Source organism: Mastigoproctus giganteus, chromosome 9 (assembly GCF_048544385.1).
Source record: "Mastigoproctus giganteus isolate SK-2022 chromosome 9, ASM4854438v1, whole genome shotgun sequence".
Lineage (NCBI taxonomy): Eukaryota > Metazoa > Arthropoda > Arachnida > Uropygi > Thelyphonidae > Mastigoproctus > Mastigoproctus giganteus.
In genome coordinates this window covers 214,048,615-214,075,045 of record NC_143583.1, presented here as the reverse complement: position 1 = coordinate 214,075,045, position 26,431 = coordinate 214,048,615, and the positions used below count along the sequence as shown (strand labels likewise).

The 26,431-nt window shown below is 36.0% G+C and overlaps 1 protein-coding gene across 1 annotated transcript in view; it reads left to right on the top strand.

Annotated features, from left to right (window-relative positions):
- The window catches only part of mtTFB1 (mitochondrial transcription factor B1), a 66,623-nt gene extending 59,688 nt beyond the window's left edge, over window positions 1–6,935 (top strand). Inside the window, exons 5-6 of the mRNA XM_090380929.1 lie at window positions 3,173–3,326; window positions 6,722–6,935. Of these exons, the coding sequence (XP_090237055.1) occupies window positions 3,173–3,326; window positions 6,722–6,935 (368 nt within the window). The remainder of the gene's footprint in view (window positions 1–3,172; window positions 3,327–6,721) is intronic.
- The last annotated feature ends 19,496 nt before the right edge of the window (window positions 6,936–26,431 follow it).

The following is a 26,431-nucleotide window of genomic DNA, read 5'->3' as shown; positions in this document are numbered from 1 at the left end:
GCAGCATACTGGAAGATGTACCAGATTACACCCAAGGAGTGCAAAGAATTGCAGTCTCTAGCCACAAGCTATTTGCTCTATTGTCTCAGAATTTTCTTTGCAATCTAATGTAGAAATAAGCTAAAACAGTCGAGTTGACCGGTCACTGTGAGCCAAGGCAGCACAGAAACCCCAGATACCCAGAACCATGAACAAAGGCAGTACGAGGATCTGGATGACTCGGCAGCATGAGCCAATTCTTTATCTGGCAGAGCAGATCACCCAATGATAAGAATATATAGTTGCAAAGTGGACTCCCATTCTGTACTAAAAACAGAATATTTCATCCATGTCCACCTCCACCACTGGAAATTCTGTCCTTAAAAATCATACTGCTCCCTGAACTCTAAAGTGGTCAAAGGCCATTTCTGGCCATAGACCATTCCAGTGGTCTGGTCTGGTCTTCTGCTATGTTCTACTATGCTAAGGCCCCAAATTTCCCTCAAGCATACTAGACCAAACTACTGTCTTTTCTTTTTTTAAAGAAATCTGGCGATAGTGTCTCTCAGTTTCATAGTTTTATTTATTGTCTTACTAAGTGAGCCATGCCAATTGTGATGAATCTACTAATGACAAATTCTGCTATTTGCTCCATGTATAATCCATGGCCATCAAGTCTAATTAGTAGTAGTATAATGAACTTGACCTCACTTGTCTTTATTACAAATCCCATTGATGCCAATTACCCTTGAAATTGTTCAGTCCAGGAAGGTTAAAAATATGAAAAAGATACATTAAAGTGTCTGCAACCATTTTAGAGAGATTGTTCACATCTGATTTTTGATATACTTCTGGCCAGGACCCAGGCCTGATTGTCCACAACAAGAGGTGACCTCCATATTATACTTGCATGGTGTTTTCTGAAATCCTCTTTGCAGTTGAGGGGCTGTGTAAGTTAACCAGTATTCGCAATTTAAAGTTTTAACTTTAAAAAAAAAAAAAGTTTTTTTTTTTTTATTTTATCAAGCATGTGTATAGAGGTTCTGTCATTAGACTTTTATGGGATGTTGAGTTGCTTGAGTGTATACAAAGAAGGGCAACAAGGTTGGTGAGGGGAACGAAGGGGTCCTCTTACCAAGAAAGCCTTAAGTTCTGCAAATTGCAGCGGCTGGAGACTAGACACCTGCAAAGTGATCGAGGTGTATAAAGCCTTGAATGGGTTGAGCACTCTGAATTCTGATGGGATTCTTCTGCTTGCTCTGATTACAAACCTGAGGGGGCATAAATTCAAGTTGAGGAAAGACAGTTGTAGAATAGATGTGCGGAAATTTGCCTTTAGCCAATGGGTGGTTAATTGCTGGAACAAACTTCCATCTGTCATTGTGGAAATTGATAGCTTAAATAAATCCAAGGAGAAACTGGACAAACTTTTAGAGGGAATGAATGTGTGAAATTGATTTTTTTTTTTTTTTTTTTTTTATCTGACTACATAAGCTCATAATACACTTGCTTTCTTGCAGCATCACATTCCTCCCTTACTACTGCTACTATTACTACTATTATGACTCTGTCAACTTTATATTATCAAATAACATCCTTATGATTATATCAACTTTTAGCCCTTAAGGCCATCTATCTTGACAGGGTCTGAAGCCTTAATCACTCAGCCACCCTTGTTCTCTCAAGATGTGTGATTATTGCACTTTACATGCAAATTATGCATGTAAAGTTTATAGAGCATCAGGCCAAAAAACAATAAAAATAGTTCCCACCTCATTTGTCCATCCCTCTAATAATTTGTCTAATGCTGCTTTAAATTTATTCAAACTATCCACTTCCACAACACCAGTTGTAAGTTTCATCTAACAACCAGTTACCTCCTGACTGAAAGCATATTTATGCACATCTCTCCTGAAGTTATTTTTTTTTTTTCAGTTTATGTTCTTCTTATGTGTGGTGTTTGTAGAAACTTCCAATGGTGCCCTCTCAGGTGCCTAGTTTCCAAGTGCTACAATTTGTAGAACCAGAGTATTTTATTGTAATAGTACCCTTTTTGTGTCCTTGACTAATCTGGGTTGCTCTTAACAACTATTCCAACAGATCTGCAGCCTTCTTAAAATTAGGCTTCCAGATCTGTTTGCAGCTCAAGATGTGGCCTGATACAATTTCACTTTGTACGAGATAACCGCCTCTTTGTCCTTTCTGGCAAAATTTCTGTATGTCATTACAGAACCCCACAAGCTGTCCTAGCAACCTGTCTTCACAGCTTACAGAGTGTTTCTTATTCCATAAGCTGAAAACTCGTACCTCAAAAACCATTTTCTAAGACATGAGGTTTCAATTTTTATTAAAATCTAAGATGAAATAAGTAAAATAACATTGCAAAAATGCTGTGCAAATTACATTGTGAGTTGCTCTTTGTTTATTTTATTAAAACACGTAATATCCATAAAATAAATGTTTCATTTTAATTTTTATTAAAATCCAGGAGGAAATAAGTAAAGTACTTTATAACACTTTTTTTTTTTTTTGACATAAAATCACATATTTCCTAAATGATTATACAGTATTTTCTGTTTTTATTTTGATTTACTATAATTATGAGTTGTTAAATCAGCAGACACAAGCAAATGTACTTTTGTTTTCAGAATCAGAGAATGTACAAACACCACCTCATCCAGCAGCCATAAGTTGCTTACTGTCCCACCATTTAGGGTGGTAAAGTTTCAACAACCGAAACAGCATATTATAATTTAGCTCCTTTTACCTGTTATGTGCATTTTCTGAATTTTTTTTCCAGAGGAGATTTTGCAAGATGAAACTCCAGAAATTGAGCAATGAGGGAGGGGAGGGTGATAATAAAAGATGGGTGAAAAAACCCATCACAAATTTAAAAAGAAGAGTAGGATAAATTATCTATTTTGTAATTAATAAAACAATTTTCAATTGCAAAAAAAGCTAAAAATTAAATTTTTATGGAAAAATTCACTAAATTAAAAAAAAAAACATTAACATGCCTGAAATGTAATGCCATACTACATTAATTTTTTTTATGTTTTATGGTCTTGGGGCGATGCAATCAGAATTATAGTATATTCAAAACTGTGTTGTAGTTTCATTAGTAGGCTGTTTTTAAACAGCAGAAGGAATTTAAAAAAAAAAAAAAGGTAACCCTTGTATTTTTCCATTTTAGGTGGGGCATTTGTTCCAAAACCAAAAGTAGATGTTGGAGTTGTTCATTTTACTCCACTAAAGGTTCCAGCCATTAATCTTCCCTTCAAACTTGTAGAGAAAGTTGCTAGAAATTTGTTTCACTGTCGTCAGAAATACTGCATACGTGGAGTGGAGTAAGGAACTTTTTTTTCTCCATTTAACATTTAAATATCATTTATATAAAATGTGCTAGTATTATGCTGTATTTTACATGTATTTTACAAAAAAAAAAAAACATTTTATTTTTGAAGGGATTTCATAATTTATTAGAAAAACTTTCAAGGCAGAAAGCATATAATGCTCCAGTAGTTGATGGCTTGTGTTCAGTTATTTTGAAGGAGCAGAGTGCATTCATGAGGTCATCTACAGACTCAGGAGAAATTCCCTTGGATAGGAGAAGTGCCAATGTATAACCTATACATAACTACCTCACTCTTATAATGTATATATTCTAAGAGTGAAGTAGGCGACTACTGACTGGCCAGTCTGACCTCACCGGTAGCAAAAATAATGTAAACGAAAAAAAAACTATGCAAAAAAAATATTTTACATAGTTCTGCATTCTTCAGTTTTGAAAGGAATTTCAAACAACACTACTGTTCTACTCTGTTTAACATTCTAGTCATGCAATTTGTTGAAAGAAGCACATAATAGTTTGTGTTTTGTGTGTTGAACTGCAGTGTTGAATATTGATAGATTTTATTATTATCAAAATTTGTTAGTTTGTAGCATGAAGCAGAGATTAAGAAAGGAAATAAGTAGTTTGTGTGTGGTTATGTTGAACATAAACAACTCACTGCAGCTTACAATACCACCCTTTTACCCTAGATTGATATGGCAAACTTAACATCTGTACAGTAATGTACAGTAAAGAAAACAGTAAATGTGAGCTTCTTTGAGCCTCTTCTTTTTCTTCTTCTGTGAGCTTCATGCTGCAGAACCACTACCCATGTGACATAACTGTTATTGACATTGTATATGTACATGCTTGAGGTCTTGATTTTGTAGCCAAGCAGATACCTTGTTGCCCATTTATATGTTTCACTGTAAATTGTTTTCCTACAAACAGTGCCTCACCTGGTAGTATTGAGATCACTTCAAAATTCATAATTTTGAAAATTTAATTTTAAAGTGTACACTGTAGTGGCTTATATTTTCACTTAAGTACAGTACAGTAGGCCCTTAATTTAACTGACGCCGATTTAACGGACAAAAAATTTCTCTCCTAAAGGAAAAATTTAGAACCTTTTTTTTTTAATTCACGAATAGCATGGGCCTAAAATTTCAGGGGATTGATGGATGGCTGTGGCATTTTCAAAAGCGCCACGGCATTGAAAGTACCTGTGGTGAATCTTTAGGTGAAGTTGAGGCTTTCAGAAAATATCTAAATATCATTAAAAATGAGGGCCACATTTTATCACCGCTTTATAATGCTGACGAGACTGGGCTTTTTTATTGTGCTGTTCTTGAAAATACCCAGGCTTACTAGCGTGAAACAAGCACCCCTGGTTGTATGCTAAATAAGGAGCGAATTTCAGTTTTATTTTGTGCAAATGCTGATCGTTTGCATCGGCTTAAGCCTATGGTAGTTGGTAAGGCAAAAAAACCTTGTGCAATAAAGGATTTAATGTACCAGTTACTGGTGATATATTCCCACTCAAAATATTCCTGGGTTATAATCAATATTTTCTGTGACTGGTTCTTTAACCATTTTATTCCTGATGTGCAACACTATCAGAGAGATGTCTGAAAATTCTTTCTCATGAAATAAAGGCTGTGTTACTGCCAGATAAAGCACCTACTCACCCTAATGCTGAGAGATTAGTTAGCAGAGATGGGATAATTAAATGTGTTTTTCTGCCTCCTAACACTACTTCACTGATACAGCTGATGGATTAGGGTGTAATCGTTGCATGTAAGAGGTTGTATAAGAAGAAGTTTTTGGAAGAGGTGATGGTTGTTTTGGAAGAAACAGAAGATGCAGAAGAAGTTACAAGAGGCACCAGGACACTGCAAAATTTACATGCATATGTCAGATCTGCTATCTTCAACTTAGCAGCTGCATGGAAAGATATGGAAATTACTACCTTGGCCAATACTTGGAAGAAGTTGTTGTATGAAGTAGAACCTGAAATGGGTTTTGAGGGAGTTGAGACGTCTAATTTTCGGGACACTCTTCTGAGGGCCGGCAACAAAAATGCAACAGAATGATGTGGAACAATAGCTTGAAAATGGTGGTGATCCGAACTATCAAATTTTTTCTGAGGTAGAGATTGCAGAAAATGTTCTTCGTAGAGAACAAGAGGAGGATGATGATGAGAACAAAGAAGAAGAATCAGTTGCACCTTATCCTAAATTGTCTGTTATAAGACAACGTATGGATGACATCATACATTATATTGAATCATCGTCATCAGACCCTGATGTGCTTCCTTATTATGAACATTTTAGAGAATTTCGATCTACAGTAATAAGGAAGTGGTACCAAGGTGTAAGGCACCTGAAGCTTGATGATTTCTTCAAAGACCACTTCATCAGCTGGACCTGTTTCACAAGAACACTAAAGGAATTAACACTGCTGCCTCCATATGGTAGTTGTTTCTGACTCTGGAAATTGTGATTCTTTCAATTAAGTTAATATTAATATTGAATATTATGTATCTTTTTTTTTTAATATATTTTATTCAGTGGAGTTTAGGAATTTTAAAGTATTTTTTCCCTCTAAAATGGATGATTTAAATGAAAAAACTAATGTTTACATTGAAAACAACTTTGTGTGAGCTTTAAGAAAAAAAATATATATATAAAAAAGTGGTGGAAACACTCCATGTATAGTTTTTGACGTGTTTAATTAAAATAAAGTTTGGTTCCTGTTGTAAATTAATTTTTATATTTTTAACAGATGTTTTAGTCGGGTGTATAAATTACTTAATGTACATTATAATATTTTATTCATATTTATACATTAAAATAACATTTTAATACAACCTGTACACTGTAAGTTCATTATTAAGATATGTTTTTAAAATACATTCAATTTAACAGACTTTTTGGCAATAGCGGACACCCCATCCCCCAATTAGTCTATTAAATCGAGAGCCTACTGTATTTTTTTAGAACTATAGTAAAAAATGCTGTCATCAGTTTTTTGTTAAAAATATATTTTTTTTGTTTATATTTAACTAAATTATTTGATTATTTCAGACAAATTACTTAAATTTTTAAAAAAGCATAAGTATATTACAGGAATATGTATAAGATTCAATAAAATGTAAAGAAAAATTCATATCATTTAGCCATTGTGTACTGTACAAAAAAATAATTAAATATTTTGTTTCACATTTAATTGTATTTTAATAAAGTTAAGTTATAAGAGGAGTTAAAGTTGTCCTCTGATACCCAGGTTATATTAATGTACTGTAGTAAAAACACAAATAATAAGTTTTGCATTAGATCTTAGCTACCACCTGTATTGGTATCTGACGTTCAAGGTCTCAGTGTAAGTTTTGTTGCTTTCTATTTCCTGTAGGTTACTTTTTCCAGAACATCTTTCTCACCTTGTGGATGAAGTATTTCGTTTATGCGAAATTGACCCTAAAGCAAGTGCCACTCAGTTGACCCTTGAAGAAATAGGAAGGATATGTGAATCTTATAATCATTTTTGTAGTGAATACCCAGAAATTGAAAATTATGATCACAGAGCTCCAAAACAGAAAAAAAAAAAACATTGCAAAGAGAGCTAATGACATGTATTTAAAAAAATAATAATAATAAAATAAAACGAATTAAAAAAAAAAAAAAACTCTGCGAGCTGTTTATAAAGTAAAGACTAAGAGAATGTTATTTTATTAATAAACTTCAGTTTATTTTTATCAAAAAAACAAATAATGTTTTTTTGATAAATGTCTCCTGTGAAAATTAATAGTGCAAAAACCAAATCTTCAAACATATAATTTGCTTGAAAATAATCAATTTTATGCATGTTTGGATAATATTAGCATTAGTAGAGGTATATGATGCAGGAAAGCAAACTTATACAACATCAGCAAAAAAAAAAAAAAACCCTTCCCATTTCACCCATCCATTAACTCCAAATATTTGTCTAGCTGTGCCTTGAATTTATTTCAGCTATCAACTTCCATTGCCGATGGAAGTTTGTTCCAACAGTCAACCACCCACTGGCTAAAGACAAATTTCTGCACATCTCTTTGACAATTGGCTTGCTTTAATTTGAATTTTTTGCCCCCTCTAGTGTGGAATCTGAGCGAGAGGAAGAATCTCATCAGCATTGAGCTTTCTCAAACCATTCAAGACCTTATACACCTTGATGAGATGATCACCTCGCAGGTCCGTAGTTTCCAGATGCTGCAATTTGCAGAACTTAAGCCCTTCTTGGTAAGAGGAACCCTTTGCTCTCCCTCATCAATTTCATTGCCCTTCTCTGTACTTGTTCCAGAAGCTCTACATCCTTCCTAAAATGAGGCCACCAGACCTGTATGCAGAACTGAAGGTGTGGCCTGACCATTGCATTATATAAAGGTATATTCACCTCCTTATTCCTGCTGGAAAAATTCCTGTATATCATAGACAAGACCCCATGAGCTGCTCTGCCAGCCTGTCTGCACTGATCAGAAAACTTCATATCTGACTGCACAATTACCCCCAAGTCTTTTTCATTCTCCACTACTCTGAGTGTAGTATCACACAGTTGGTAAGTTACTCTGGTGTTTCTGCTACCCATATGCAGTAATTTGCATTTGTCAATGCTAAACCTCAGTTGCCACCACTCAGTCCATCTGCCCAACTTTTATAGATCCTGTTGCAGTAGCATACTGTCTTTACTCTAACAATCCTGCCAACCTTCATATCATCTGCAAACTTGGACATTAAGCCTGATCAATATCGTTGATAAATATAGAAGACAACAATGTGCCCGACATGGAACCTTGGGGACTCCATTAATAACATTAGTCCACAAGGAGCAATGTACATTCATTACCACTCTGTCTTCTACCACTCAACCATCTCTTTATCCATGCTCTTAATGCCACACTGCTCCAATTTGTACAGGAGTCATCATGTGCAACAGTATCAAAAGCTTTCCTGAAATCCAAGTTTATAATATCAAAGTTATTTTTTGCAACCAGTTCCTTTGTGACCACATCATCATATCCAATCAAATTGGTCAGAAAAAAACATAACCTTAACAAATGCATGCTGTGTCTGAATTATAACTGCAATCTTGTCTAGATGATCCTGCAATACTTTTTTAACCGGGGGGGGGGGGCATTATTTTCCTGGGAACAAGTTAAACTAACAGGTTTGTAATTACTCGTGTCACCCTCAGATGTACAGGGTGTACATCCTCAGATGTGTACAATGAAGTTCCCAGACTGGTGCTGTTGCAGTAATGTTTAATTCAGAGTTTGAAAATAAATGGAAGTGGTATGTAACCATTCATATTTTCTCTAACAGATGGTGGTACAGAGGTTATCCAGTAGGCTGACATGTAATAACCCATGTTATTAGTAGCATTAATGTTCCATGCCATGATTTTGCAATGGAGTAATGAATAAATATCAAATTTTGCCTTAAAGTCGTAAAATCTACAACAGTAATATGAAATGTTAAAAACATTTATAGTGATAAAACATTTCCATACTAGTGTGTTTGAATGGTATGAGGGTATTAAAGACAGATATGAGGATGATCACAGAGACCCAAGAAGTAGTCATCCAACTCCTTGAAAGGAGGACAGAATTACAAAAGTTTGGGATATTATAGTAAGAGGGCATTCTTTGATCCTCAAAATGATGTCTGATGAGTTGGATATGAATAATGAGATGATTTGTCAAATTCTGCATGAAGATTTAGGGAAAAGGAAAGTGAAAAATTTGTGCCTTGCAGCCTTGTGGATGAGCAGAAGCTTCTAGAATGAAGATTGTCATCATGCAAAGGCTTCCTAAAGACAATCCTAATTTCTTCAACTATTTATTTTCCAAAGATGAGTTGGGTGTTTCAATACTACTCGAGGACAAAGCATCAGGGCATATGATGGACTTCAAAATCATTGGCAAGGATGAAAAGTTTACAGAAGTCCAGGATAAAGACAATGCTGATCATATTTTTTGACAAATAGTAATTCACAAAGAATTTTACCTGAAAGGGAGAGATAGTCAATGCTGCATTCTACATGAAGGTACTTCAAAGACTTGAAGTGTATTTTCTGAGTAAGGATGCAATTTTGAAAGAAAGGCAGCTGGTGTTTGTTGCATGACAATGCCCGTGCCCATTCGGCATTTGATGAAACATGGCATTGTGCAGATGAACCATTCATCCTACTCTCCTGATCTAGCACCAATGGACTTCCTGTTTCCCAAGGTGAAAATTGTCCTCAGAGATTTCAGGATATTGAGGACAAAAATTAACCATCAAACTAAATATCTCTTTATTTTCAGAAACTTTTAGAACAGTATAATTGCATGCAATCAGGTATGATTACTTTTAAAAAAAATGAAGCCATTTTTGAGTGCCTTCACTTTGTGTTCTTTTATTTGCACTGGTTCATGAACTTTATTGCCACACCTGGTATATACATATAGGTGCCTGTTGTCTTCAAATTTGCCCATCAGTGTGTACCAGAGGGTCTCCCAGTGGACTGATTTCATGAAATTTTTTATTAGAACATTTTAAAATTAGCTGTTAGTTGATTTCAGGCTCAGATGGTGGGGTTTTCTTTTTGTTTTCCAGACGTTTGATATTCAAATGTCCAGAACAGCAAGGAACTATCTGTTCCTTGCTGTTCACGCCTGAGGCCAACTGACTCAGACAGTGAAAAACCCTGAAAGTTCCTCTCATCATTGACTGGATTTGAACTGAGCATTTTCCTCCTGGTATGGGGAGGTGATTATAACCACTGTGCTACCTGGGCAGAAATGTATATGGAGCATATCCTTGATGTCCTCTGAGATTAAGGATCTCTTCTTGAGAATGAATTCATTCTTAGCTGTTTGATAGTTCCTTCAAAAAATGAGGATATACTTTGAATGCAATAACCAATCAGATCTCCAAGACTTGAGGATCCAAATATGCAAATATAGCATAATCAGTGATATATATATAGGCATTTTTTTTCCATCTTTTGTCTGTTTTTTTTTAAGGTTACTGATTGATTAATGCAGGGTTTTATGGTATGGATCACAATCGTGGAACCTTTGGCAGTGTTTCCTTGATTGCCTAAAGATACAGACTCATGGACAAGATGCTTGAGTTTCATATGAGGTTTTCCAGGGATGGCATTGGCATGAAATCTAGGTTTGGGTAGCCTAGAAGTGGGAGATGGCACCCATCAGTGGCCTTGGTGCATTATAGCCTTAGTTGCTAATGTGCCAAAAAAAAAAAAAAATCCAAACAAACCAAACCAAGCACCCATCAGACTTGCACTACTGCTACGGGATTTTTGTTATTTACATAGACTATAGTAGACACTGGCTCAGATTCATGTTCTGGGAACAGACACTGGAATGTGGTTGCCCAGGTGGTGCCTGCTCCCTGGTGGTTAAGTGGTCTGCCTACTATTTTTTTCTGGATATTACATTTGGATACATGAATATAGGTGGAGATGGACATCAGTCTGGGAGCCACTAGAGAGTTATAAAAAGAAAATAATTGGCACAAAATCAGTTTCATGGACCAAAAAAAAATTCACATAAAGCTGAGCTGGTAAATGAATCTCTTCAAAGTAAACATTCTTCAAGAAGAGTGGCCGTCCAACTCTTCAGACCTGAATCCAACTGAATATAGAGATGCTTTGTGGAGACCAAAGTAAAAAATACAGACTTCCAGAAGTTACGTGTGTTATAGAAGAGGGGTGTATTATCACAAATACTTGCATCAGTCTTGATTGCACGAGAGATAGTGTATACAAGAACAGATATCAGGCTGATATTGTGAAAAAGTTTAATCTCCTACTGAATGTTACCCTCGTGGGTAGCACAGCTGGTAGGATCGCCATTCATCCCCACACGGTGAAAAAGACCTGAGTTTGAATCCCGTCGGTGACGGGAGGAATTTTTCCCAACGTGGCTGAATTAGTCGATTTCAGGCGAGCATGGTTTTTCCTCCCGGAAGTTCAGGTTTTTCCTCCCGGAAGTTCAGGTTTTTCGACCAGAAAACAGAAAATCGACCTCTGAACACGCAATTTACAGACAATATACACGGAGCAACATGGCCTTAGTTGTCAATACTCCTAAAATCCAATAACAACAACTACGTCACAAGAGTGGCATCGGTTTTGGGTAATCATTATCTAATGAAAACAGAGGGCTTATTTCTTTTCAAATTCAAGTCATAACAGTATTCTCCGGAATTCCAGCGACATACGCCGGAATTCCAGCGACTACATATTTTTGTAATATATTGTAGATTTTATGGCTGTTTTTGATGTAGGATTTTAGGTGCATCAGCGACTTCAACCGTATTGCTTCGAGTATATGTTGTTATTATTATTAGCCATATGGTGCAAGGAAGCCTGAGGCTTATGCTGCACCACGAAAAATAAAAAAGTTCGAGTTATCCTGAGAGAGAAAGATAGATAGAGTCAAAAGTAGAAGGGAATCGCGTATAAATTGCACAATTCACGTACAATGCTCACGGAATAGTATGACCTTAGTTGCTGATGCTCCTAAAACCGTATTAAAACAACATTTGTATTATATGGTCGATTTGCCTGTTTTCTGGACAAGAAAACCGAGTTTCCGGGAGAGAAACCATGCTATCCTCACCTCAGACCAACTAACTTAGCCACCCGAAAAAGGCGCTTGAAAATTCTTCACCTCATCAACGGGATTGGAACTCAGGTTTTCTCCCACTAGGTCTAGGAAGTACAGCGATTATACTACCAGAACCGAAGCTCATACACCCATATGTTTCGTATCTGTAAATTGGGTCTTTTTTTTTTTTTTTTTTTTTTGTCAGTTTGCTTTTTTACTGGGCCAAAAAAAAAATATTTTTGGAGAGGAAAACCATGCTACTCTCGTCCAAAACCAACTAATTTGACCACGGCGTCTAAAAAACAAAGATTATAAAAGTTCCTCACCATCATTGTAACCGCTGTATTTCTAGTAAGGGCAGATGGGTAGAAGCACTAAGAGCTACTTCCAGAATTCTCGTGTACTAGGATCTGACCTTGTAGAGGAATGGGACTTATTACTCAAGACTTTATCATGGGCTTTGCAAACAGCAGGAAATTCCTTATGAGTTTATTTCTGTTAGGAATGATCATATTGATATAAAGTCTGATTTGTGCAATACTGGTGCTGCATAAATCGTGTTTGTAATTTAAGCAGTAATATTTCATAGCACAAGGTGGAAATTTATTCTGACAGTCGCTTGCTTTTTGCACGTCTATCCTGCGACCAAAACCACGATTAATGGTTTAGATAACAATAATCTCATAATTACGATTCATAAAAATGGAATCTTATAATAGTTCTTTTCCACAAATAATTTTCAAGAATTACATTTCTTGATATCTCACATTTTATAATTTTAACTTAACTTTTTTGAACCTAATATATGCGATGATTCATCAGGACTCTTCTATTACAGATTTTGAACAGCAATAGTTACAAATTCGCAATGTCAAAAGCCTTCTCAATCTTAATAGATCCCTAATGAGATCACGTCTGGAATATGGCTCTCCAGTCTATGACTGTGCTAAGAAGAAGAGTGCACTAGTGTACTTGAACCGATGCAGCATAATGTTCTCAGAATTGCATTTGGAGCCTTTATATTACTGGTAGACTATGCATTTAAATTTGGAGTCTGCAAACTTATCCTATTTGGCTCTACCACCTGGAACTTCAATGGACGGTGCTATACAGAAATAAGCCTGACGTCAACAAACCTGCCGTCATTAGATTTCACGCGATCACTTAGAATATGAATCTATCAAGATGTGGACCCGTCTACACTTTTGATCAAATGTGACAACTATTTCAGCCAGTTGAGAAGACATTCCTAGGCAAGCCTAAACTTAAGACAACTTCACGCTCTCCACGTCTAAAATGATGCTCAATATAATTAAATATACACCGACTGCTCGGAGTCAAACAAAACAGTAGGTGCTGCTGCTGCTGCGATCTTACCTGCTTTCATTGTTTCTGCCTCTCTGTCAACAGAGTTTAGCGATTGTTTGGAAGATTTTTTTTTTTTTTTTTTTTTTTTGCCTCTGCCCAGTTCTAAGCACTTAGATTCCTAAACCAGCACATAGCGTAGCATTATTTTTACTCTTTAAGCTCTATCAGCTCAGTACAGGATGTTTCATCCTTCACTGTGCTGACAGAACTTAAAGATCTGATCCGATCATCTTCTGTTGAAACAAATCAGATTCAAATTGATCCAGCTACAAGAAGACAGCACGGGTGTATTATACTGGATTCGAGCATATTCTGGAAATTGAAACTAAAATTTAAAACGCAGATCAGGCAACAAAACAACTAATAAATTCCAATATAGTTGATATGATGATCCCTGTTCCATCAAACAGAATCATCATACGAAATGCCTGTTACTCCCAATGGTAAAATGGCAAGACCATACCAACAACGAATTTTTGGAAATTAAGACGTAAACATCCGTCTAGGCTTCCAGCACCAGGTAAATACGACAAGAAGTGATTATTACTAAAGCACACGCATCAGATAAACTCATATAAACGCATTTTTGCCTTCTCAGAAGCGGAGATTAACTGCAATGTACCCAATGCTGCCCTGTCTTACAATAAAAAAGATTTTACTTGACTATTCCTGTTATTAGCAGAAACGGCAGAGATTCTTATCTCTCAGACGCTTGCAAAAATCTATAGTACTGAAGAAAGAGTAACTTGAAAGCCACAAAATGTCCATAGTAGCCCATAGTCTAAAAACTCCCACATCAACAACATCAACAAATTCAAAATTGGAATATTTAAAACAGAATGGTAATTAAATATCACTTATTTATACCTGCAAACTGTTCACATATTAATCTGGGACTTGTTACATTATATGTACTTCTTAATTCCGGTTATTTGTAATCCTGTTTCAGTATATTTTTATTTTTTATTTTTTTATATGTGTGTGTAGCTCTGAAATGTTTGAGAGAATGCATAAAGTAAACCATGTACACTTTAAAAAATCCATTATAAAATTTGTTTTCTGATAACACTAATGGGCGTTGATTGACACTCGCTGTCAATGCTCCTTATTGTTTTTTTTTATTTGTTATTTAGTATTTATTTATTTATTATTTATTTTTTTTACAAAATGGGAACAGCAAAGTAAATATATTTCAAAATAATTTATTAATATTTCCTTTCTTCAGGTGAACTCATGCTGTGTTTAATCACATAAAATTTATTTATTTTAAAATTGGGATTTAGAAGATGATATGTATATATATATTTTTTTTTTGCCAAAGGTTTTTGCAAAAAAAAAAAAAATAGGGGGTAGTTTAATTTTAAAATAATCTTTTACTTTTGTTTTTTTTTTTAATTTCAAAATTTAATATATTTTCTTGTGCGTTAATTTCAGTTTAGCTATAATGTCAGAATAAAAAAATTTAAATTTCGTAAAAATAAATTAAAATGGCTAATTTTTACTATTTCTGCAATTATTAGAATTAAATCGAAGCGCTCAAAACAAGTGCAGTGTATTACTTATTACAGCACATTTACTTGTGAATCTTTATAGCTGGCTACGAGCTCAATATCATTTCTGTTAGTCACCTGATCAGACGTCAAGTGACTAGATCATCTAAGCAAATTCCTTCCTGCTCAATATTCTATAGATAAAATAAAAACAAATATGTGTAAAAAAAGATCGTTTATCAATGCTCATTCGTGGCCGACTACAAACATTCACACATAAATTTATTGTTGAAATAGTATCTCTCAAAAGATTTTGTTACACACCCAACCACGGTTAGAACCGTAGTATCCCTCCCCTTCTTTACCAGAACGTAGGCGTGTACGTCGTCTTCAAGTTCTAACAGCCTGCCCAGGTGTGATGGAGACACAGTGGCGTCTTGCGACCCGCCTCAGCATGTAAACACGTGCTCCAAGCATTCCAATGAAGAGATCGCCTGAAACTCCGACACTTCAGGCGGCCTCTGTGGCCTATGGACCGAAGGGTGGCTGTAAGAAGGGGTGAAAAAGGATCACAGGTGTGCTGCAGACACCGTGGAGCCTTAGCAAAGCGATCACTAACACATCTGTGTCCGATTACGGCTACTTCATGCGGTGGTAACTATGAAGCACGTGTAAGGATCCTTTGTGGGTCATTGATTACCGGATTTGTACTTTCCCGGAGGCAAGAGTAACAGGTTCTCTGCTAATTCAAATCATTCCGTCACCTTAGGAAACGATGATAACTCGATGGTTTTAAATCTGATTTACATCCTTTAAAGATATGCGGAGTCACTTGTTTTATTAAAGAACATTGTTTGGTTATACGAACCATCTGCTTAATTTGGCGGTTCTGAAATAGTGTTTTGTCCATCATGTCAGGATTTGTCATGTATAGAATTCAATGAACCAAAATTAAGAAGCCAGTACGATTTTATAATTTTAGTATTCTATAACACTTCCACCTTTCCCTTCTTCCATTTTATGTATATAATATGATTAGCTCTCATTTGTTCTGCCATTAAGTTGCTGAGTTGTTGCCGAGTGTAGGAGTTACTACTCCTATACCCGGCAACAAACGGGTCCATTGTCAGCCGGGTACAGGAGTTATTACTCCTATACCCGGCTGACTATACCGGCTGGACTTTTAAATCTTTAAAGCCAACAACAAAAACAGATAACTACTGCTAATTATTTTTTGGGTATATTGATTGGTGCTGGCCATTGATAACGCACCATACGATGTATTCTGTTAATAATTGGAAATGTGTGTGTGTATATAATTTAGGTATACATAATTTATTTATTATATGCATTTCTTAATGCAGGGAATTTTTAAATATATTTTTTCTTATGCAGGCATTTTTTCTTATACGAATTACTTTGGCTCATGGCACACATGCTGTACACCTAGCAATTCATTGTCTCGAACACAAGCTTACGTCTCTCTCTCTCTCTCTCTCTCTTAGTTCATTACATACTGTGTATGACTTCTCTCTTTTTTAATGGTTAGTTCGATGACATTAATCTTGTTTCTTACACAACCCTGCATTGCCCGGCATTATGTCTCTTGTGCCTGACTTTGGTTTCTGACTTTGTATCTTGAAATTGCGCAATCGTAGCTAGTTGCGAGGTGTCACATGTTCAGCAATTAATTTGGACAACCAATTAGACTCTTAAATCAACCGTATCTACATTAGTTGGGACTAATACGCGTTGAACATTTTTTTATGTTTTGTCGCATTTTGAAATTGGCGATTTTACTGAGCATTGCATCACATTTTGTTTCAAATTAGGAAAAAGTGAAACAAAAATCATGAAATGATAAAAACAGCTTTCGGAGAAGATGCATGTATCGTTTGAAGACTGGTGGTCAAAGAGGGCCGTTTGCCCATTTAAAGCGATACTTACTCTGCCCCTCCATCCTCAAAAACCAACGATTCAAACGCTCGTATTCGTGATTTGATCACGAGTGATCCACGTTAAGCTATCCGAGAGGTTGATAGTGAAACTGGTATTTCTTATGGAATCAGTTATATATTCCTTATGGGATATTCAATCAATTTTCACTTTTACAATATTTGAGAATAAGACCTGACTCTGATTACTACAGAGAGGGCGAGTTCTGACATGTCAACATGCTGCTGCTGGCTCACCCTTAGTTTCCGTCATCATTACTGGTGATGACCGGTGGTTTCGGGGACTTACGTGATATGATCCGGAAACAAAGGTACAATCCTCTTAATGGATGACTCTATCTTCTTCTCCAAGGTCCCCCCCCCCCCAAAAAAAAGGATGACAACCTCAATTAAATGTGAAGATCATGTTTGTCGTATACTTTAACTCAAGAGTGTTTATAGTTCCTTATAAATTCTTTCCACAAAGAATACTACAAAACAGTTCAATGGCAGTTGAACGATACTGTTCGGAGAAAACTGCCATGCGGTTCAGAGAATTGGCACTTACATTATGACAACGCGTCATTCACACTCTGAGCATTCCATTCAAGAATTTCTTCATTATTTCCCAAATATTAATTCGATCCCTGAACTTCTTGATTACATCTTGTACACACACTCACACACACCGTCGAACCTGCCTAGAACGATCATCTCGGGACCATTCAAAAGTGAATCACTTCACTCACTAAACCTGCATATCACTAAATGCAAAATGCGATTTTGGGAATATTAGTTAGCCAGGAAAGAAAAAAAATTCATACGTAACTGTGCATTAACTTAACATAAAATAACAAAAAATAATGTAATTTAAATCTCTCTCTCAATATATAAAATCTCTGCGCCTCCTATTTATTGCTGTTTAGCATGCATATTTAGTCTACGCTAAGCTGTATCTAGAATTTAAAATTTTATCTTTAAATTTTAATCTACGAGAAGCTTGCCATGGAAAACCAACAAAATGTTTGAAAATATATTTTGTTCGTCAATGAAACAGGTCATTTTTATTTTATACTTTTATTTTATCTTTTTTTCCCCAGTTTTGGCGTAGGTTAAGGAAATTTACCGAATTATTCTCAATTTCCAAGTTATTATTGGTGAACCAAGTAGTTCTTCATTACTAAGAAACCGAACTTGCTACGCAGTTTTCCTATGGGTGGGATTTTACACTGAGCAGGTATCATTATTTATTATTAATATTATTATTAGCTATATGATGCAAGGAATCCTAAGGCTTATGCTGCATCAGCCAAAATAAATTATTACAATCCGTTCATTTAAACGTAAAGTTTGACATATACATCCAACTCTGAATTAACATGGAATCACGATAACATTCATATTTATTTACAGATGATGCGCTTACACATTTTAAAATAAATTGGTACAGATGACATGAAAACGTATATATCATGAGAATAACATTAAACTTATTTAAACCATTATATATTTACAAATGCAGATTAGGATGGCATTCAGTTTTATAGAAAGACTATAATACATATTTCCTAATACAAATCACGTCTTCTGAAGATGCAACGAGTGCTTCGGCATACCTATTGCTGGAAGTTTTCCAGGGGTAGGTAGGTATGCTACATTTTTATGATGTGCATCACAACTACTTTGCTCCTTGAAACATTGAAATTTGTTGCTATGCTGTATAGAAATGAATTGGCAGGAATTCTCGAGTGTGCGTTTTATGCAGCTTTTATCATTGCAAAATTGTAGGGATCTGTGGCGAGAACATTATAGTTTAATTATGGTGGATGGGAATATTTAGATCATCTAGACAAGACTGCAGCAATAATTCAGACACAGCATGGGTTTGTTAAGGGAAAGTCTTGTCTGACAAATTTGATTGGTTATTATGATGTGGTCACAAAGGAACTGGATGCAAAAAATAATTTTGATATCATATACTTGGATTTTAGGAAAGCTTTTGACACTGTTGCGCATGGAAGACTACTGTACAAATTGGAGCAGAATGGTATTAAGGGTAAGTTGCTACAATGGATAAAAGGATGGTTAAGTGGGAGAAGACAGAGGGTGGTAATCAATGGGTGCTGCTCTTCGTGGACTAATGTTATTAGTGGAGTCCCACAGGGTTCAGTGTTGGGTCCACTGTTGTTTTGTATATTTATCAATGATATTGATGAAGGTATATCAGGCTTAATGTCAAAGTTTGCAGATGACACGAAGGTTGGCAGGGTTGTTAATGACAGTAATGGCAGTGTGCTACTGCAACAGGATCTAGATAATTTGGGCAGATGGGCTAAGAAGTGGCAACTGAAGTTTAACCTTGACAAATGCAAAGTACTGCATATGGGTAGAAGTAACCCCAGAGAAACGTACCAACTGTGTGGTACTACACTTAAGGTGGTAGAAAATGAAAAAGACCTGGGAGTAATTGTGCAGTCAGATATGAAGTTTTCTGAGCAATGTAGACAGGCTGCTAGGGCAGGTCATGGGGTTTTGTCAATGATATATAGGAATTTTGCTAGCAGGGAAAAGGAGGTGATTGTCCCTCTGTATAAGGCAATGGTCAGGCCACGCCTTGAGTACTGCGTACAGGTCTGGAGGCCTCATTTTAGGAAGGATGTAGATTTGCTTGAGCGTGTACAGAGAAGAGCAACACGATTGGTGAGGGGAATGAAGGGATCCTCTTACCAAGAGAGGCTTAAGTTCTGCAAATTGCAGTGGCTGGAGACTAGGCACCTGCGCGGTGATCTGATTGAGGTCTATAAGGCCTTGAATGGGTTGAGCACGCTGAATTCTGATGGGATCCTCCCACTTGTTCAGAATACGAACCTACGGGGACATAAGTTCAAATTAAGAAAGGATAGATGTAGAATAGATGTGCGGAAATTTGCCTTTAGCCAGCGGGTGGTTAATTGCTGGAACAAACTTCCATCTGTCGTTGTGGAAGTTGATAGGTTAAATAAATTTAAGGAGGAACTGGACAGGCAATTGGAGGGTATGGTGTGATTTTTTTTTTTTTTTTTTTTTTTGGCTGATGCTGCATAAGCTCCTACACTTGCTTTCTTGCATCAAGTGCCACTACTACTACTACTACTACTAATATGTTCATATTCTCAGCCCGCTAAGTTTGGGCAGCCAATGATATTGAAGATGGATATTTGGTGGATATTTGTCTTTTCAGATATCGTCCACTGGCTACTTTAACATGACTCGCTTTTAAATTAATCGTTTTGATTTCTTAATTTCATTTGCGGAAGTTACAATGTCGTGTCGCGATCTTATTCCCCCCCCCCATATTTCCGAATACTCGTATGTGTGTGTGCTAGCCTTGGTTTGATTGTTGGGTTTTCTGTGTACGTATCGAAGAGCAAATTGCTACAAAATGCATCAATCTCGTATTACGAAACAAGTTGCATCTAGTTGCACTTCTCTGAATTTAAACATAACGTTTGACGTATACATCCAACTCTGAATTAAATACGGACGCGAATCGGGTTAAAATCAAAAAAATTCTCCCTAAAGAGTATACTGCTATCTACGAGTATTAGAAATGCATGTCATTACAAGATCGAAATTTTTCGGTTCCTTTTGGAACTTAATTGTTAAGTAAGCAATCGCACTTAGTGAAAGATCCTGTGATGAAATATTTTCACAATATGAGAGATGTTAAATGCTAATATTTTACTAATTTTTGGGAAAAAGCTGGGTATTTTGCTCTGCAACTCCTTTAAAACATTTGTGAGCTCCTCTAAAGAAGAGGAAAGTCTTGCCATGCCCTAATTCGCTTTCTAGTTCACTCGAAAATGTTCATTTAAGAAGAAGTCGAAGCTCTGAGCTGGTTATTGCAATGGTCCGATATATTCTCTTCACGTGTTCACAACCTTTGCTTACTTGGTGACATGGAGCGCTGTCATGTTAGACGGTTGAAGGGTCCACTTCCACAAAATTTAGGGCAGAGTTTCTCAACGTGCTCTAGTTCACAGCAAAAAAAAAAAAAAAAAATTCTCGGCGGGCCGCAAAACTCTTAAAAGAATAGAAGGATCGCGTTAAAAATAAATTAAAACGTAAATCGCATATCTTTTTATACACTTTAGGTTGGTCTCGTGGTTTTATGCACTACGAAACCATAAGACCCCTTCTCCTCAAACCATCTCTTCCTCCTTTTCTTCACAGCTAGGACATCTCTCTCAGATATCTTGTCTGAAACAGTCTTCCAAGGCATCCCCAATCTCAAACACGTTCATCAGATATGGAAGAGCATGTAGTGAGACTCGTAACTCCACGAGACGGAACGGGACTGATTTTATTGATCCACAGTCCAGGTTACAGGGTCCTTGCACTTTGACAATCAATGATGTGCATTTGTTTTCATTATCAAAGCCTTTTGGAAAGTTATTTCTCGAAAATTCATGACATGCAGCTCTCTACGTATCGTAGAAACATTTACAGGTTTGTCTGTGGTTGTTCACAGTTTTCATCTCGTATTCTCTGGGTTCTGTTTTGATGGCCAAACAAGATGCGTCTGTTCTGTCTCTTAATAATTATTGTCTACTTGGTTTTCTTTGGCTTGCGAAGGTTACATGATTTTATCTCACTGAAAACTCATATTTTTTGTCGAGCGAACATGCAAACCAACCATGCCTGCTATTTCAGACAAGAAAAGCTGACGTTTAATAGCACTTTTGTTTTGGCGCTTAACACACACCGCTAGACCTCCATTTCTTGAGTAAGTTGCTAAGTGTCGACTTGAGAATGCTTAAATCCTGATCGATAGTACAGAGCACATTCTTCCATATGACATCCACCTGTCATCCTCTGAAACTGTGTTGCTTCTATTTGCGTGCTCATCGTTCAGTGTATACCTTTTAAAATGAATTTTATAGTCCAAATTATTCGGATATTTTGTAATAATGCACAATTCTCTGTAGCCAGAGAGATTCCCGTAACTTCATGTTCGGTAGTGTACGTGAAAATCTAGGTAATCCCATAACTGCACTGCAAAGAAGAAGGTCTCCAAAAAAAGTGAAACAAGCCAAGTGAGAATTTATATTTTGAATTGTATCTTTGTCGTTAAACCCCTTGTAGTCAAATTTCGAATTAATATTTTAATGTTTAGAATCACATTGACTTATACCAGTAGACCACAGCACTCGTTGTGTACATTAGCAATGGCAGACTAGGTTTGCTACCTAGTGCATCGATCTCATATTGCAAAGGAACTTAGGCACGAGTTACCTCGGTATTGCACTACTCAAAATAAAAAGCACTGCTCTAATGGAGAAGCACACACACACGTCTTTATCTTAATTAGAGACTGCGACATGTAAAGTTTTCAAATTTTAAAGTCATATACTGTGAACCTGATCTAGGGAGCTGTAATTTCGCATTTGTATGTAAATTTTTGATGCCTAACAAACATACCAAGTTTGGTGAAAAATTAAGGGAAATCAGGTTGGAAATTATCATTTTACTGGTCATCTGATGTGCATTTATCACCCTGCGATGAATAGTTAGCATAAAAAATTCTTCATTGATTTTTAACGGAAAACAAACAATTTTTCGCATTCATTTTAAAATAAATTAAGAATAAGACTCAAGACATTCTTGTTGATTAATGAGGTGTGCTTTTTAAGGGCCCGTGCATTTCAAGGCGATTAATCAGTGGGAACAGCATTAAAAAACGCGTGTTTTTGTGTTACATTAATGCTTTGTATTCGACATTAGTTTTTTGTACATAATGACCGCAATTCGATTTACACGAACAGTGTAAATGTAGAAATATATAAAATCTCTACTTAAATTATAAATATAACGATGTGAGCAGTTTTATGGGTCCATTTTTGAATGAGATGGATCCAACATTCAGATAGAAGTAAATTTATTGCTTTGCCTTTCAACGTATTTTATAAAGTAAATATACATTGATATATATATATTTATTTATTTTTTTATTTTTTCAGTAAGACTCCGCACCACACCAAAGTTAATTTTAGTATCATCGAAGCAGAAACTGATTCAAAGTTTTAAAGTCGAGTGTGCATATCTGCAGAGACCCTCGTCATTCGCGGAGTGGTTATAATTACTTCCCTCACCGAATGGGAAAGGTCTACATTCTAATCTGGTCAGAAAAATTTTAGGACTTTTCTCACAACGTGGCTGAGGTAGATGGTCTCAGGCGAGGGCTGTGTAGTTTTATTCTTGGAAAACTCGTTTTTTTTACTCTAGCAAACAACAAACCGATCGAAGAATACACGTAATTACACAAATCTAACCATAATGCTAATATCTCCAGATATATTCAAACACCTCGTTATGTCAAGACAAGTGCAAGCCATTCTGTGAGCCAACGGTGTCCCGATTCAATATTAGGTAGGTAGTCCTATTTCAATTCTGGTCTTGGCGCATTATAGCCTTAGTAGCTAATGCGCCAATAAAATCAAAACCAAACCAAAACCAAAAACCTATTTCAATGTCCTATTGGTGTATATACTTTAGGGAAATTCTGCCATTATATTTTAATAATTAAAATAAAGTTGGTGTTAATCAATCTTAAGACTTTTCTGAGATCGCTTAAAATTCTTTCATCGCCCATCAGTTAAGAAACACTGGGTCTAGTCCATATTTCTCAAGGGATCTTTTAATGACTTTGCAATGGTTTCTGAAATACAGTATTTCTCTGAACAGTGTCTGATTACTGAACTTTCATCATTCTTAGAATTAAAGAAACAAATCAGCATTATTGGGATAAGCTTCAGAAAGTTTCCTTCGCACATTTGTGCTGATGTAATTTTTGACGTACAGAAAGCGGAGGTAATGAGGCTAATACATGAAATGTATTAGCCTCATTACCTCCACGTTCTGTACTTGAGTAAGAAAATTTTGGATAAAATATCTCTTAAATCAATATTCATGAAAGAGTCATTAGAAATAAATAAATAAATAAATAAATTCTGTAGCAGGTACATAATGAGTTCTGCCGCTAGCATATTTAACGTGTTTTACATTTAGGAGTCATCGGCAGGCGTTAAAAACGTTTTAATTTTCAGATATTAATAAAATTCATGGATAATAAATAATATAACAATGTTTTTATTTTATTAATAATAATTACATATCGGTTACTGAAAATATTGGTCTCTGATGACTAAAGTAGGATATTTAATTTTTACGTTGAAGAGTTCGCGACTAAATACACCATCTATAGTTGTTCCATTACGTGTAGTATTTATCGAAAGATCTGATGACATGTCCAAGTTGAAAAATGTTTTCACCAACTGTTTTGCAGCCTCAGAGTTTAATTGTAAAGAAAAAAATTACATTCGATCTGAAAACACCAGGTGACTTGAGACCAGATGAGTTTTCGAATTAACGCATTTCCCAGTTTCCGAAAGTTTTTTTGTATCTTAAAACCTTAATATTTTTGTTTCTAAATTATTCCTTAGCTTTCCAACGATATTCTATACGTCCACATTATCCCGTTTATTAGGTGAGAAAATTTCCTTCATCATATTTTCCTGGAAAATCTACTGCAATTTTCAGAGGTTTAAAAGTTTTTCCTCTAGTATAGAGCTAAGATGAAGCACTATGCAAAATTTAATTAAATTTGGTCCAGTAGAAGATAAATTATTGTTGCCATCATACAAGTAACAATAATTCGCTTCTAGCCGAAGCTGAAATCACTTCCGTAACGCTTTTCGCATGACGGTTTTTCGTTACAAAATTTTTTGAATAACGCCAGTAAAAAAGTTTTTAACGTCAAAAATGGTTTTGAACATAACGGCAGGTAATGAACTTTCTGCATCTGGTCATTTAGTTATGCGAGCAGTTTGCATTTTGCACTATCCTGTGTAAAGTGCGAAAATATTATTTAGTACATTACGAACAGTACTGAATTTGTTAATCTCGTGTTTCCAAGCAACATCATGAGATGCCTCAGTCTCACACAATATATAAACAGCAGTGTCCTTGGAGTATAATTTTATTGTTATTGCTATTTATATGACGTCATACTTTTCAAACAAATTCGATTTGTTTGAAACACCAATGTTACCCCTATAACATTTCTTTCCATAACTCTTTTCAAACAAATAGAATTTGTTTGGAAAGAAGTGTTTTGCTTTCCTGAGAAACTGTTTTATAATAATAATGCATTCAGCTTCGTGAACTACACGGGCGTGCAAAACTTAAGGACCAGTCAGGTTTTCATCTGTAGCTTCTTATAGGAGAGATCTGGAAATGGGAAAAGCATACCAAAGGAACCTCGTGAGGTACAGAAATGATGAAGGAAACAAACCGACACAACAACGGAAACAAAACGGTACAGAGCGACTTTATTCAAAAATGGCAACATAGCACTGGCTGCCATGATACAGATGCATCACTGCCAAAGATGGAACAAAAGGAAGGGGTAGTCCTCAATAGGAGACATGGCCACCCTTAATGTCGATGCAGGCCTTGCACCTCCTGTCCATACTTAGAACAATGTTGTTGATAAATTCTTGCAGTAACATCGTCCATTCCTCTGTCAGCGCCTTCTTCGGTTGGTGAACATTGTCTGGTGGGCGTGGACGTGCCGCTAGGCGTCTCCCCAGAGCGTCCCATATGTGTTCGATGGGATTTAGATCGGATGGATTTGGGCAGACCAATCCATACGAACAATTCCTCACTTTCCAAAAGCATATCAACAGCTGCAGTGCAATGGGGTGTGGTGTTATAATCCATAAACACGGACTCGGGGCCAATGGCACCTCGGAACAGACGCACATGGGGAAGGATTACCTCAGTACAGTAGCGTGCACCGGTTACAATACCGCCTTCCAGTATCTGGAGTTGTGTACGTCCATCCAAGATAATGCCTCCCCAGACGAGAACACCTCGACCGCCATATCGATCCCTTTCAGTGATGTTTGCGGGGTGATATCGTGTGCCGACCTCTCGCCAGATTAGCTGACGTCCAGAATCGCTGCTGAGACTGAATCTACTCTCATCAGTAAAGAGTACCTTAAGTAAAGATTTTGTGATTGTAACCTTTAGAAATAGTGTTGGTCTTTAAGTTTTGCACACCATTGTTGTAATAGTTACAAGGGGTGGACAAAATTTTTCTGAGAACAGGATATATAAAATGTATTAATAATTATATAATAGGTTATTTTAATAGTTTAATGTCATAAAATGCGTAATATAAAAAATAATATATACGTAGTGTCTTATGTCGTTTCTAAAATTTAACTTTGGGTATGTTGGTAAGTGGAAGAAGAATGAATATCCAGAAAATCCAGCATCATTCAATAATAAAATTTTTGACAAAGAGGATAGAAATGCTAAAGAAATCCATGAAAAAATGACTGGAGTTTTTGGGGAAGTATTATCCAGATACAAGATATGCAGTAGAGTTCAAAAGTGGATGAGTGTCAGTTGAGGATCATCCAAAGTCCGGTTGGTCATCTGCAGCAATCAATTCTAAAACAATTTCCGTCGTTTAAAAAAAAATTATAAAACACAAGAATTAAAGTATCTGAAGTGTGAAGGCATTTTAACAATAATACACGAGCATTTAGAAATGTTCTAAGTTTGTGCAAGACGGGTTGCCAGAAACCTTTGTATTCATGATAAACATCAGAGGTTGGACTCATTAAAA